At 40.3% G+C, this 11,789-nt stretch overlaps 1 protein-coding gene across 1 annotated transcript; it reads right to left on the reverse strand.

Moving 5' to 3' along the window:
* Positions 1-1,136: 1,136 nt before the first annotated feature.
* c1galt1a (core 1 synthase, glycoprotein-N-acetylgalactosamine 3-beta-galactosyltransferase 1a) lies at positions 1,137-7,312 on the reverse strand. Its single transcript, XM_033975376.2, has 3 exons — positions 6,923-7,312; positions 4,039-4,700; positions 1,137-1,685 (listed from the first exon to the last, which is right to left on the reverse strand). Exons 1-3 carry the CDS (start codon positions 7,059-7,061, stop codon positions 1,512-1,514), a joined length of 975 nt encoding a protein of 324 aa, XP_033831267.1. The 5' UTR covers positions 7,062-7,312; the 3' UTR covers positions 1,137-1,511.
* Between the last annotated feature and the right edge of the window lie 4,477 nt (positions 7,313-11,789).

Here is an 11,789-nt window from a genome sequence, read left to right on the forward strand (position 1 = left end):
TTCTTTGCATGTGGGATAGTAGAAACACTGCTCAGCATTATACAAAGCAGGACTGGCCTGTGCGGGAGGAATTGGTGCCTTGCAGAGCAAGGAACATCATTAACCATCCTCTGGTAGACAGAGACAAGATACTCTTTCCACCACTGCACATCAAACTCGGCTTGATTAAACAGTTCACCAAAGCTCTAGACAAGGATGGTGGCTGCTTCACTTACTTGTGCCATGCTTTTCCAGAATTAAAAATAGAGAAGTTGAAAGCTGGCATCTTTGATGGTCCTCAAATCCGTCAGCTCATCAGAGATTCTGAGTTTGAAAACTCAATGAACGAAGTGGAACTGCAAGTATGGAAGGCTTTTGTTCTGGTCGTGAAGAACTTTCTTGGCAACAACAAGGCCAGGAACTATGCAGAACTTGTCACCAATATGCTGACTGCTTTCAGAAACCTTGGATGCAACATGAGTATCAAAATGCATTACTTATTCTCACATATGGATCGGTTTCCTGAGAATCTGGGATCACTGAGTGATGAGCAGGGGGAGAGATTCCATCAGGACATAAGAGAGATGGAGACCAGGTATCAGGGACGCTGGGATGCAGTCATGATGGCTGATTACTGTTGGACTCTGAAGAGAGACAACCCTGCTGCTGAGCATTCAAGGGGTTCAAAGAAACGAAAGTTCATGTTCATTTTGCACAATGATAACGTAACTTTCAAATTTACATGTACTTACCTTTATCAATTAACATAACGTAACATTTAATTAATACATTCTGTTAGAAAACTATTTTTTATCTCCTAAAACATTTTTGGATGAGAAATATTAAAGAAAATCAACTGATAATGTCACAAAATTGTAATCAATTTAGTCAGAAGATTGGATTTTTCTAAATCAAATTAGCATAAAAACCTGACCTGATTGAGAAAAATGGATATCTTTTTTGTATTCAGCGGTGCTAAATGGTCCTTTTTTTCAGTTGAAAAAACACAGACAACTTTCAAAAATGTTTTTGTAACCCAGTGTATTATATTTTAATTTCAATTAGCATTAGCTTTATGACACAAATTCCTACTTTTATAAATACAGAAATTTCCTCTGGTGAAGTAGGATATTTATGCCGCTTGTTGTAGCTTGCTATCCGCTGCCCCATATTTTAATATTGATTTATTTTAGTATAACTTTGCTAAATCGTCATAGAGAATGAATCGATTAGAAAGCGCGTATCCACAGTTTTGAGAGAACCAGAACTAGCCACGCAGCAGCGTGAAAAGGGCCTATAGCAGTTCATCCTGTGTGAAACATGGTTTCAGCCATAGCTTTAATGGTAGCATCGATAGCTTTGGTTTTACCTTTACCCATGTGTAAAAAACAGGTTGTTTTTTTTGGTTTTTTTTGTATTGACATTGTAAATATCCCATTTCAAAATAAATAAAATACTCTTTATTTACGTTAGAGATTTTTTACTTTATAGAAAAAGTTCTTGATTCCAACAATAGCAGTTCATCCTGTGCTCTACATGGTTGTGACTGTAGCTTTTGTCGTGCGGTTCCGTGGATGCATCGCTGTGTTGAACCTGTACTTGTATGCGAACGGGCGCAGGTGGTAGGTCATGTACTGCAGCATGTACATCTGCACAGGTCTGATGTAGTGGAAGGACACAGCGTAATCAGAGCAGCAGTCAGGTCCCTGTCGCAAAACAAGACACACACAAAATCAGGTTTGTAATGAGACAAATCGCATGTTCTTGAAATTTGAGAAATGCAAACGGCACAGGTGGACAGATTCACTTCCACCCGTTAAGCCCCAGAGAACCTGTGACTGCACTATTTAGTTATAGTTTACATGATTTTTATTTGATCAAAATGTGTCTTGCCCCAGTACAGATATATTGTATAAGCAGCTTTTGAGGTCAAAATAAGTCCACTGTGCCCCTTAGCCTGCTAGTTATTAGCTTTACCATCATGGTAAAACTCCAGTCTCGTCTCTGAGAGTTGTGAAAAGCTCTTATAAAGTGCATAAGGTGGGTGAGGAAATACTTTGGACCACATTCATACTAGGCAATGTGGATGAAGTGTCTTGCCTAAGGATGCAACAAGCTTTTGCCTCTGCCAGTCCACTGTGGCCCAGAGGTTTCCCATCCAAGTACTAACCAGGCCTTAGTTTCTGAGATCTGAAAAGATCACGCTCTGACAAGCCGGTATGTACTAATAAACTTATCTTAAGTTTACATCAGTTAAGTGACAAGAAGAAAAGTACAAAAATACAGCAAGTAACTGAGTTGTAAAACATAATACTTCTACCTCTGTCTTCACCACAGAAAATTCCATAATGGCACAAGAAAGACTTTCTTTTTTCTTTTTCTTTTTTGACAGTTTTAACATTTAACAAAATAAAAGTGTCAGTCTAACTTTAACTTTTGTGCAGTTTAGAAATGTTTTGGCTTTACTGTGATGGCACATTTTAACTCTAGTCTCTGAAAGTTGTTCATTGTGGTGAATAATTAAGATGCTCAGAATCCAGAAAGGTAAGTGAGGAATAACTTTGGACCACTGCAAACTGTTTAAAATTACTTGTTCTATTTTTCACGTACCTTTAAACTATAAACAAAATTTCATTAGTCCAACTGAGCCCAAAGTGGCTTAGGGTTGTGTTGTCAAAAGTACTAAAAATCAGACACTAATTGATACTACAAGTAGAAGTATACTCATTTGAACAGGTATTAACACAAAACGTCACATCAAAGGACAAAAATTAATCTTTCCTGAATATCTTTAGAATGATCTTGAGCTTTATCAGAACAAGTATAAGACACACAGACCAGTATACACCCATGGACCACTATGGAACCTACGTGGACCACTGAGGGATTACACAGATATAAGGTAATATAAAAGAAAGTGCTACTATTTCAAGTTGATAATCACATTCTATATCTTCTATAAGAATCAGTATCGAGTAGCGAGTCTATTCCTTATTAACGAAATAGAGTTTGAAATTTTAGTATCATGACAACACGAGCATAGTTACCTTCTCATTTACTGAACAGTATCAGTGGAAATGGTTTTGGGACAGACTTACAGGTTACTTGCTTTGCTCTTTGTCCTCTTAAGTACCCCAGTTTAGCTGCACACACAACTCTTGCGCTGAGAACAAAACTCACTACTAGCACAACTAAAACATGTAGAAAACTTTAACAGTTACTGCCATAAATGGATCCATCATTCGCCTCATAGCAAAACTGATATCTTTAAAGGTTTTAGGGAAAATGGAAAAGTGGATTTCCTACGCCAATAAGATGACTGGGGTGTGGGGTTATCAAAAAAAAAAAGCATAAAAAATCTGATAATAATCTATACTAAAACTAGCATCAAAACTAGACTCATTTGAGCAGGGATCAATTCTAAAGAAGTCACGAGTATAAGACACGTAGACTAGTATACATCCATGGACCACTATGGAACCTACCTTTACGATTACACAGATAGAAGGCCACATTATATTGTCTAAAGAAATTGTGTTTTAAATCATCATTGTAGTATCAGTATCAAGTATACCAATAATATTAAAGCCCACCTCAAGCTTATTTCTTTATTTTTTTAATGGGATTTTTCTGTAAAGTATTGATATTTTACAGTCTTCAGGTAGTTTGAAAACTGAAGAAAAATACTAATACTAAAACAACACATTTTCAGGAGCCTGTGATAAATACGTTCATGAGCGTAATGAATAAGTACGAGCGTTCATGGTCCTGTTTAGGTGTTTGATTTTCAGCAACAAAGGTGAAAATTGGTTAATGCTGGCTAGCTTGTGACTGTAATTTTACGTGAGAGACATTTGTTTAACAACACAAATCATGTAAGTCCAGTTAAGAAAGTTCTTTATAGTCAGATTACGTTAAATTAAAGGCCAGATTAAAGTTTAACTAGAGTAACCGAGCTTCAGATGGAGGAGTACCTTCAGTTAGCCTCACATCCTCAGGGAGTGTTGATAATATCATGTGCAAAGTGTTGTGACAGGTCTAGTTTTCTGCGGTTCTTACCTCTATGACCGGGTAGTGATCGTAAATCATATGCCAGGCCTGTGGTCCGGGGGGCTTTCTGATCACGTATTTGTCCAGAGGGAACGGGTGGAAGGTGTGCCTGCCAAGTACGTCCCTAGTGTCCACCACTGGCACCTTCATGGTCTCCATACACTTCCCCAAAGCCATATCTTCTATGGAGGAAAAGTGTGTGCATTCCCCAGTCTCAAAGCCCTTGACAAACCTTCGGAGAGCTTCCTTGCTGAGGACATAGCCCGCCCCTCCACTCATGTAGCCCTGTTTAACAAAAGGGGAAAACCTCCGGCCCAGATAGTAGGGCTCCTCCGGGTTGAACGAGGACAGGATTAAGTGGAGGTTCTCCACCACTACAAAAGTGTCGTCATCGGCTTTGAAGAACCAATCAGCTTGGTCCAGATGCTTGTCGTGGATGTACTGGAAGGCCCGAATGGTTTTCCAGTACAGGTTCTCCCGGCCCTCGCTCACGTTGAGGGCCACAGTGGGGAAGGCGGTCTCAGTGGAGCTCATGTAGAGGGTAACGTCACAGCGTTTGGCCCACGTCTCCCTGGCATGTACGGTCCGAGACTGCAGGTTCTTGGGGCTAGTCATAATCCAACACAAGATACGGGTTGTGCTGTTTGTGGAGTTGGCTGCCATGTTGTCACCTGAGGGTCAAAGTTTGTTCAGTGGAAGCTCTTTATACAAGATACACCAAACATAAAGAAAATCCAGCTCAACAAAGCTGACAATAAAAATGACAATGTACACTGTCAAAAGTATCAAAAATCAGATGCTAATCAATACTAAAACTAGTATCGATACTTGAAACACATTTGAGCAAGTATGACCACACGGTAATATAAAAGAAAGTACTAGATTTTGAAAATAGCCATTGTCTTAAAAAAGGACAAAATGTTTTTTATTATCATTGTGGTATCAGAATCGGTATCGCGCACTGAGTATATTCTTTAGTATCAAAATGGAATTTGAAATTTTAGTATCGTGACAACACTAATGTAGACTACATTGTTTAGGCCTACTTTATTCAGATTTACAAATTTATATTGAGAGATCACATATAACTCAATACAAATTTTCTCACAGTAATCAGATCTGTATTTGTATCATACTTGTCACCTGATGCATGAACATTCTACACTCACTAAACCAGTTACCATAGACTTTAAATAACAGTAATTAACCTTATTCCACTGTTGTTCTGTCCATGTTGCATATTTTGTATTTCTATAGCCCTATCAAAGTCTGCTGTTATTGACCTTATTTTAGTGCAGTGGTTCTCAAATAGTGGGGTGAGATAACGGGGCGTGTATGACACTAGACACTGTAGACGGCGTGTACGCAGCGCGCACACAGCAAAGAGCAGGAGAGAGCGAACAGATCGTGACACAGGACAGTGAAACGAGAGACACTTTTGCTAAAGTGACACTATGGAAAACATTTTAACAGGGATGAAAAGAAAGGCGGATATAGACGGAGGTAAAGTCACCCGAAAAATAAGACGAAGAAGTCTGAAATTTTCCTCTGCTTGAATGAGGACAAAACTGAATACATTGTGTTTGGAACATCTAGCTTGCCCAGTGTCTCAGCTCCTGGTCTTATTGCTTTGGGCCCCCATCATTTTAATCATGTTGTCAAAAACTTGAGGGTGAAATTGGGCAGTGATTTAAAATTTGACAAACAAATAGACTCTGTGGTCAGAGCAAGCTTTTTTCAGCTCCGCCTCCTGGCGAAAGTAAAACCTTTCTTGAGCCGTGGTGACCTGGAGAAAGCCATCCACGCCTTTGTCAGCTCCCGCATAGACTATTGCAACGCTCTCTACGCAGGGATTAACCAAGATGGACTTCACCGTTTACAGCTTGTGCAAAATGCTGCAGCTCGCCTCCTCACGAACAGTCGCAAACATGATCACATCACCCCTGTCCTGTCTTTGCACTGGCTCCCTGTCCACTTCAGAATTCATTTTGAAATTGTGATGTTTGTTTTTAATGCACTAAATGGCCTTGCACCTTCTTATCTATGTGACATTTTGACCCCTCACCAACCCAGCAGAGCTCTAGATCTGCTGGGCAACATCTGCTGGAGGTCCCCCTGTCCCGGTGCAAACAGTGGGGCGATCGTTCTGTTGCAGTGGCGGGTCCAAAACTCTGGATCTCATTGCCCACAGAGTTGCGTCCCATCTCTGACCTGCCTCTGTTTAAAGCCAAACTGAAAACTTATTTATTTAGAATGGCTTTCAGCACTTAGTGGCCCTGTGACTCTTTATTTTAATGATGTAATATGCTTTGTTGATTTGTATGAAGTTTACTGTTTTTAATCGTGTTTTTTTAACGTTGTACAGCACTTTGGGCAGCCTGGGTTGTTAGAAGGTGCTATAGAAATAAAGTTTGATTGATTGATTTTTTCTTCTTTATAGGGGGGGCATGATAGAAAATAATTGAGAAGCACTGTTTTAGTGCATGCCCTTATTTTTATTTTATCATTGTCTGTATTATTATTATTGTTATAATTACTTACTCCATAACGCCGAAGTAAGTTCCTACTTTGTTCTTAGTTTTGTGAATTTTGTTTGTGAATTATAATTCTGATTGTATTACACAAGTAGGCGAGGTGTGCTTTGCCTCCCTTTCAAACTACAACAAAATAAACTATACATTCACAAAGATCCCGTTTCCTAGAATACCTTTAACAGATTATTTACTGTGAGTCAGAGTTAATCCTGCGGGCTGGTCACTGCATACCGATCTTTTTAATGTTCATCCTGGGTAATGGTTATATTAGAGACGTTTTATTATGGTCTCTAAACTGCCATTGATATTAGATTTCTGTGGGGAAAAACTCTTAAAAGTAGATAAGTTGTTAAGTGTACCTCTGTCCACAGGCTGATGAAAGTGCTCCTCTTTGCTCACATGCTGTAGAGTATGAAGGTCCCAGTCCAACAGCACGTGCAGCGTCATGAACCCAATCACCAGACCAGAGGCAAAAGTCAAACGGGACCTAAGTCGCATCCTCCCTGCGTGGAAAGGGCGCAAAACTGGAGAAAAAAGTACCGCACTAAAGCTCCAATTTGTAATGTTCTGTGGGCATGTGCCCGCGGTGGATCGTGAGGTTGTTTGAGATGAGCTACAAAGTGGTGGAGCCAGATTGTGTACGGCTTTCTTCCGATTTGGTCTGATGCACACTCTGTACCTAACGGAATGTTCGAAACCCACACACAAAAAAAAGCCAGCTGAGCCAGCTGAGCCAGCGCTGCAACTTCTCCTTGAGCAGCGCGGTGAATGTGGCAATAATCACCTGTGTGTGTCTTGTCTCCTACGACTCTGAGTGGGACGCTTATTTTATTTTATAATTATACAATTGTATATATATAAGTGAAAATAAAAATATATATATCGATTATATGCATGAGGTGGGTAAGGAGAAACAGTGCAAAGATGAAATAATGATTGACATGACAGGGTTATCTATTTCATGAGGGTGAGTTGTTGTTGAGTTGTATGGAGTATGGTATGAGTGTAGTCTTGTATCACTGTGTGAGTGGAGCTGTAGGAGCCTGATGAAGAATGAGCTCCTCTGTCCCTTTATAGTCTCATCATGGAAGAGGAGTTTGTCCAGTGTCCTCCAGTGTCTCAGGCTCACAGCCGATCACATGACCAGCTTACAGATCACTTTGTCAATCCGCTCCAATGTCCCTTTTGCCAGTGGTGGACAACAGCGGTAACAGAGTAAAAGTAGTAAAGTGCTGTGCTTCAGAACAAATTTTGGGTATATGTAATGTTACAGTGGATCCTTTTTTGTAAAGTTGAAAAAAAAAATAGGCACTCAAAAAGTACTAAATAATTAAAAGCCTTTATTGCCACATGGCAGATGGTTAAGAAGTTAAAATCACGCCAACATGTTTCGGCCCTTCAGCCTTCATCAGGGCAAACTCGAGATGGCTGCAGCAGATTTAAAGTCATAGGTGTAGATCACATGATCAAAGTGGGCTGGCACACAGTCACCTGGTGCATGATGGAACATGTAAGCTGAGCCAAGTTTAATTCTTAACATGACAATTAAATTTTATATATATATATATATATATATATATATATATATATATATATATATATATATATATATATATATATATATATACACACACACACGTTATATATATATAGTGTAAATAACAATTACATAATAGACAAAGAGATAGAGATGTAAAAAGGTAGGCGTTGATATGTAATTATTTATAAATCTCCGTCTCCTCGGCCCTCACATGGTCCCACACCCAAACTCCCCCCTGCTCGCCCTTCCCTGCCCTCCCCCAGAGCAGTTATCACCAAGAGCTAGGACACACAGGATGGAGCTATATCTGCAGTTACACCACGTAGACTGATTAACAGAAGGGCAGTTAGACTGTTAAAATTTAAGAGATAATTTAGTTACTCACAGATTGTCATTTGGGGTGTTTTCATCTTTTGAGTATTTTTCCTTTAAAACAACCCCCCTCCATACTCTACTTAGTCATATACAAACCTCCCCAGCACTGAGTTTTATTGATGATTTTACTGAGATGCTTTTAGTCGTATGCACAGACTTTGATGGTTTATTCATTAAAGGTGATTTTAATGTACATGTGGATAATGTGTTTGACAGAAACACTAAAGAACTCAGTTCTGTCTTTGAACCATGTTCTAATGTTGATGATTTGTTGAACTATGTGACTTCAAGAGTTCTGAATGTTCTGGACACCATTGCCTTGATGAAGGTTAAAATGGTTAAAGATAAGCAGAAAGCGCCATGGAGGAATGATGACTCGGTCAGGGCACAGAAAAGAGAGTGCCGGAGGGCCGAGCGGGAATGGCGCAAGTCAAAGTTCCAGGTTCAATATGAGATTTACAGAGAAAATATGTACAGAAAATGTACAATCACACTTTATGTAGAACAAGGGAGATTTATTTTTCAAACATTATTGGAAATTGCAGTAATAAACTCTTGTGTCCTGTTTTGTAACAGTAAACAGATTAACAAATCCTCCAGCTCTGCTGCCATTACAATTAATTTCCACATCAAGTGCAATGAGTTTGCAGTATTGTTGCCCTATGGGTATTAAAATACCATCAGTTCCACAATACAAATAACACCTCAGCACCCACCTAGACACTTAGAGCTGACTCACTTTGCACCTGTAACTCAACAGTTTTCTGTCATCACTCACTTGCATAATTAACATGTCACTTCAATCTGGAACATTCCCCAGCGCTTTGAAAATTGTGGCTATCAAGCCTCTCCTAAAGAAGAGCAGTCTTGATGCCACAATAATTACCGACCAATCTCAAATCTGCCGTTTTTAGGCAAAGTCCTTGAAAAAGTTGTTTACCAATATCTTATTAACTTTCTCCAAATGAACAACTCCTTGGATGTTTTTCCAGTCAGGTTTTAGACCCCACCGCAGCACTGAAACTGCTGGTCTCTGGTACTACACTAAACTGGTTCAAGTCCTATCTAGAAAAAAGGGAGTTCTTTGTTGAAATTGGAAAATGTGTTTCAGATAAATGCTCCTGACCCATGGCGTGCTCCAGGGGGTCAATCTTGGGACTCCTGTTGTTCAACCTATACATGCTGCTGTAAGGCCAGTTAATACACAGCAATAATGTGTCTTACCACATCTATGCAGATGACACTCAGATCTATGTCTCACTGCAGCAGGTGAATATGGACCAGTGGGTTCACTCTGTCACTGCATCAACAGATCAGTGTGTGGATGCAAAACAACTTTCTCCAGCTAAACTCAGACAAGACTGAAATCATAGTCTTTGGCCACAGAAACATAGAGAAAGTGTCAGCAGTCACTTCCAATCTCTCTCTCCAAAACCTACAAATCAGGCTAGAAATCTAGGGATAATAATGGACTCAGACATGAACTTTAACAGCCACATCAAATTAATAACTTTAGCTTTAGCTTTTTACCATCTAAAAAACATTGCAAAAATCAAAGGTACACTGTCAAAACCAGACTCAGAGACTTATCCATGCATTTGTCTCCAGTAGGTTAGACTACTGTAATAGTCTGCTCACTGGCCTCTCCAAACGAGTGTTAAGACAGCTGCATCCAGAACACTGCTACTCTGGTCCTGACTAGAACCAGGACGTGCGAGCACATAAGTCCTGTGCTCAGGTCTCTGGCTCCTTTGGCTCAGAGACTAGACTTTAAAGCAGCTCTGCTTGTGAACAAGTCTCTCCATGGTCTAGCTCCAAAATACATCTCCGACATGTTAGTGTCATATGAACCATCTCACACTCTGAGGACTTCAGGGACCGACCTCCTGCTGGTGCCCAGAGTCAGGACTAAACATGGGGAATCGGCGTTTCAGTTTTATGCAGGCCTCCACTTTGACAATGTTTAAATCCAGGCTCAAAATGGTTCTGATTAGCTGTGCATACGACTGAAGGACTTATTCTGCACTTATCTCCTTTAATATTCATTTTATGATAATTATTTGTGATTACTTATGTTTTGATTTGTATATATTGTGATCTTTCTCATTCTGTAAAGCATTTTACTATACAAATAACCTTGCCTATTTACATAGATTTCAAGCATGTGGTTTTAGAGGAAGAAGGAGTAATCTAACTCTCCATTGAGGCCTGAAAACTGTGTAGCCTTGTCATGATCCTGGTCTGTTCTGTCTTATTTTGTGTATTTTTTTGCTTTCTGGTCACGTGTCTGAGTCTGGAGCTGGGGCGGAGAGCTGGGCTTCTCCCGTGCACACCTGGGGCAAATCTCTAATCAGCCACACCTGAGAAGAATAAGAGGAGCCAGGACCTGACACTCAGCACCAGATCATCTGCATACCTCAATGATCCTGCTCCTGCTCCTGCTCCTGTTCCCTGGACCCATTACGCTCTCCTGCCTCAGACCCACCTTTACTCTGCCGGTACAGTCCTCCCTGTTTCAGACTCCGCTTCACATGCCCTGCTCCTGTTCCCTGGACCGGCTCTGCTTTCCTGTGTCAGACCCAGCTCTACTCTGCCGGTACCATCCGTCCTGTCTCTGCCTCCATTTCCCACGCCCTGCTCCTGGACCATGACCCACACCCTGCTCCACTTGTTCCACATTTGATTGTTCTTCACCTTGTAAATAAACACTGTAAGCCTTCCCCGATTTCTGTATCTTTGGTCCCCCCCCTTGTGCCGAGTGTTACGACAAGCCTTGAGAGTATAGATCCAGTAAGACTCTCTCTGAAGAAGTTTTTTCAGTCTATCTACTCCTCTTACTGTTTCTTGAATGTGTTCTATTCCACATATTTTTAGGCTTTTACAACTACCATGGTTGGCTTCTTTATAATGCATGGCCATGGAATACTGGGAGTTACAGATCCTTATAGCCTGTTTGTTTTCAGCCAGTCTGTTTTTCAGTTTGTGTTTTGTTTGGCCCAGATGGATATTCAAGTTGGAATACCACATGGTGGTGTTGCAGTTAATGATGGTTCTGATATTAAAACTTTAACCTGACGTAATGTCCATGAAAGAATTAACAAAAATGTACAGTTACCACACCTGTAACAGCCAGCCTTAGTCCAGCCATGTCTTTTGTTTCAGTGGAGGCAGATAGCTGTTAACCAGTTTGTTACAGAGTGTGGGGGCTTTTCTAAAGCTGGTGATGGGGGTCTCTGGGAGAGCGTCTCTTAGGGTCCTGTCACTTCTTAAAATACTCCAGTTCTGTTTGATTATTTGTTTGATTCGGTTTG

The sequence above is a fragment of the Periophthalmus magnuspinnatus genome, chromosome 11 (genome assembly GCF_009829125.3).
Source record: "Periophthalmus magnuspinnatus isolate fPerMag1 chromosome 11, fPerMag1.2.pri, whole genome shotgun sequence".
NCBI lineage: Eukaryota > Metazoa > Chordata > Actinopteri > Gobiiformes > Gobiidae > Periophthalmus > Periophthalmus magnuspinnatus.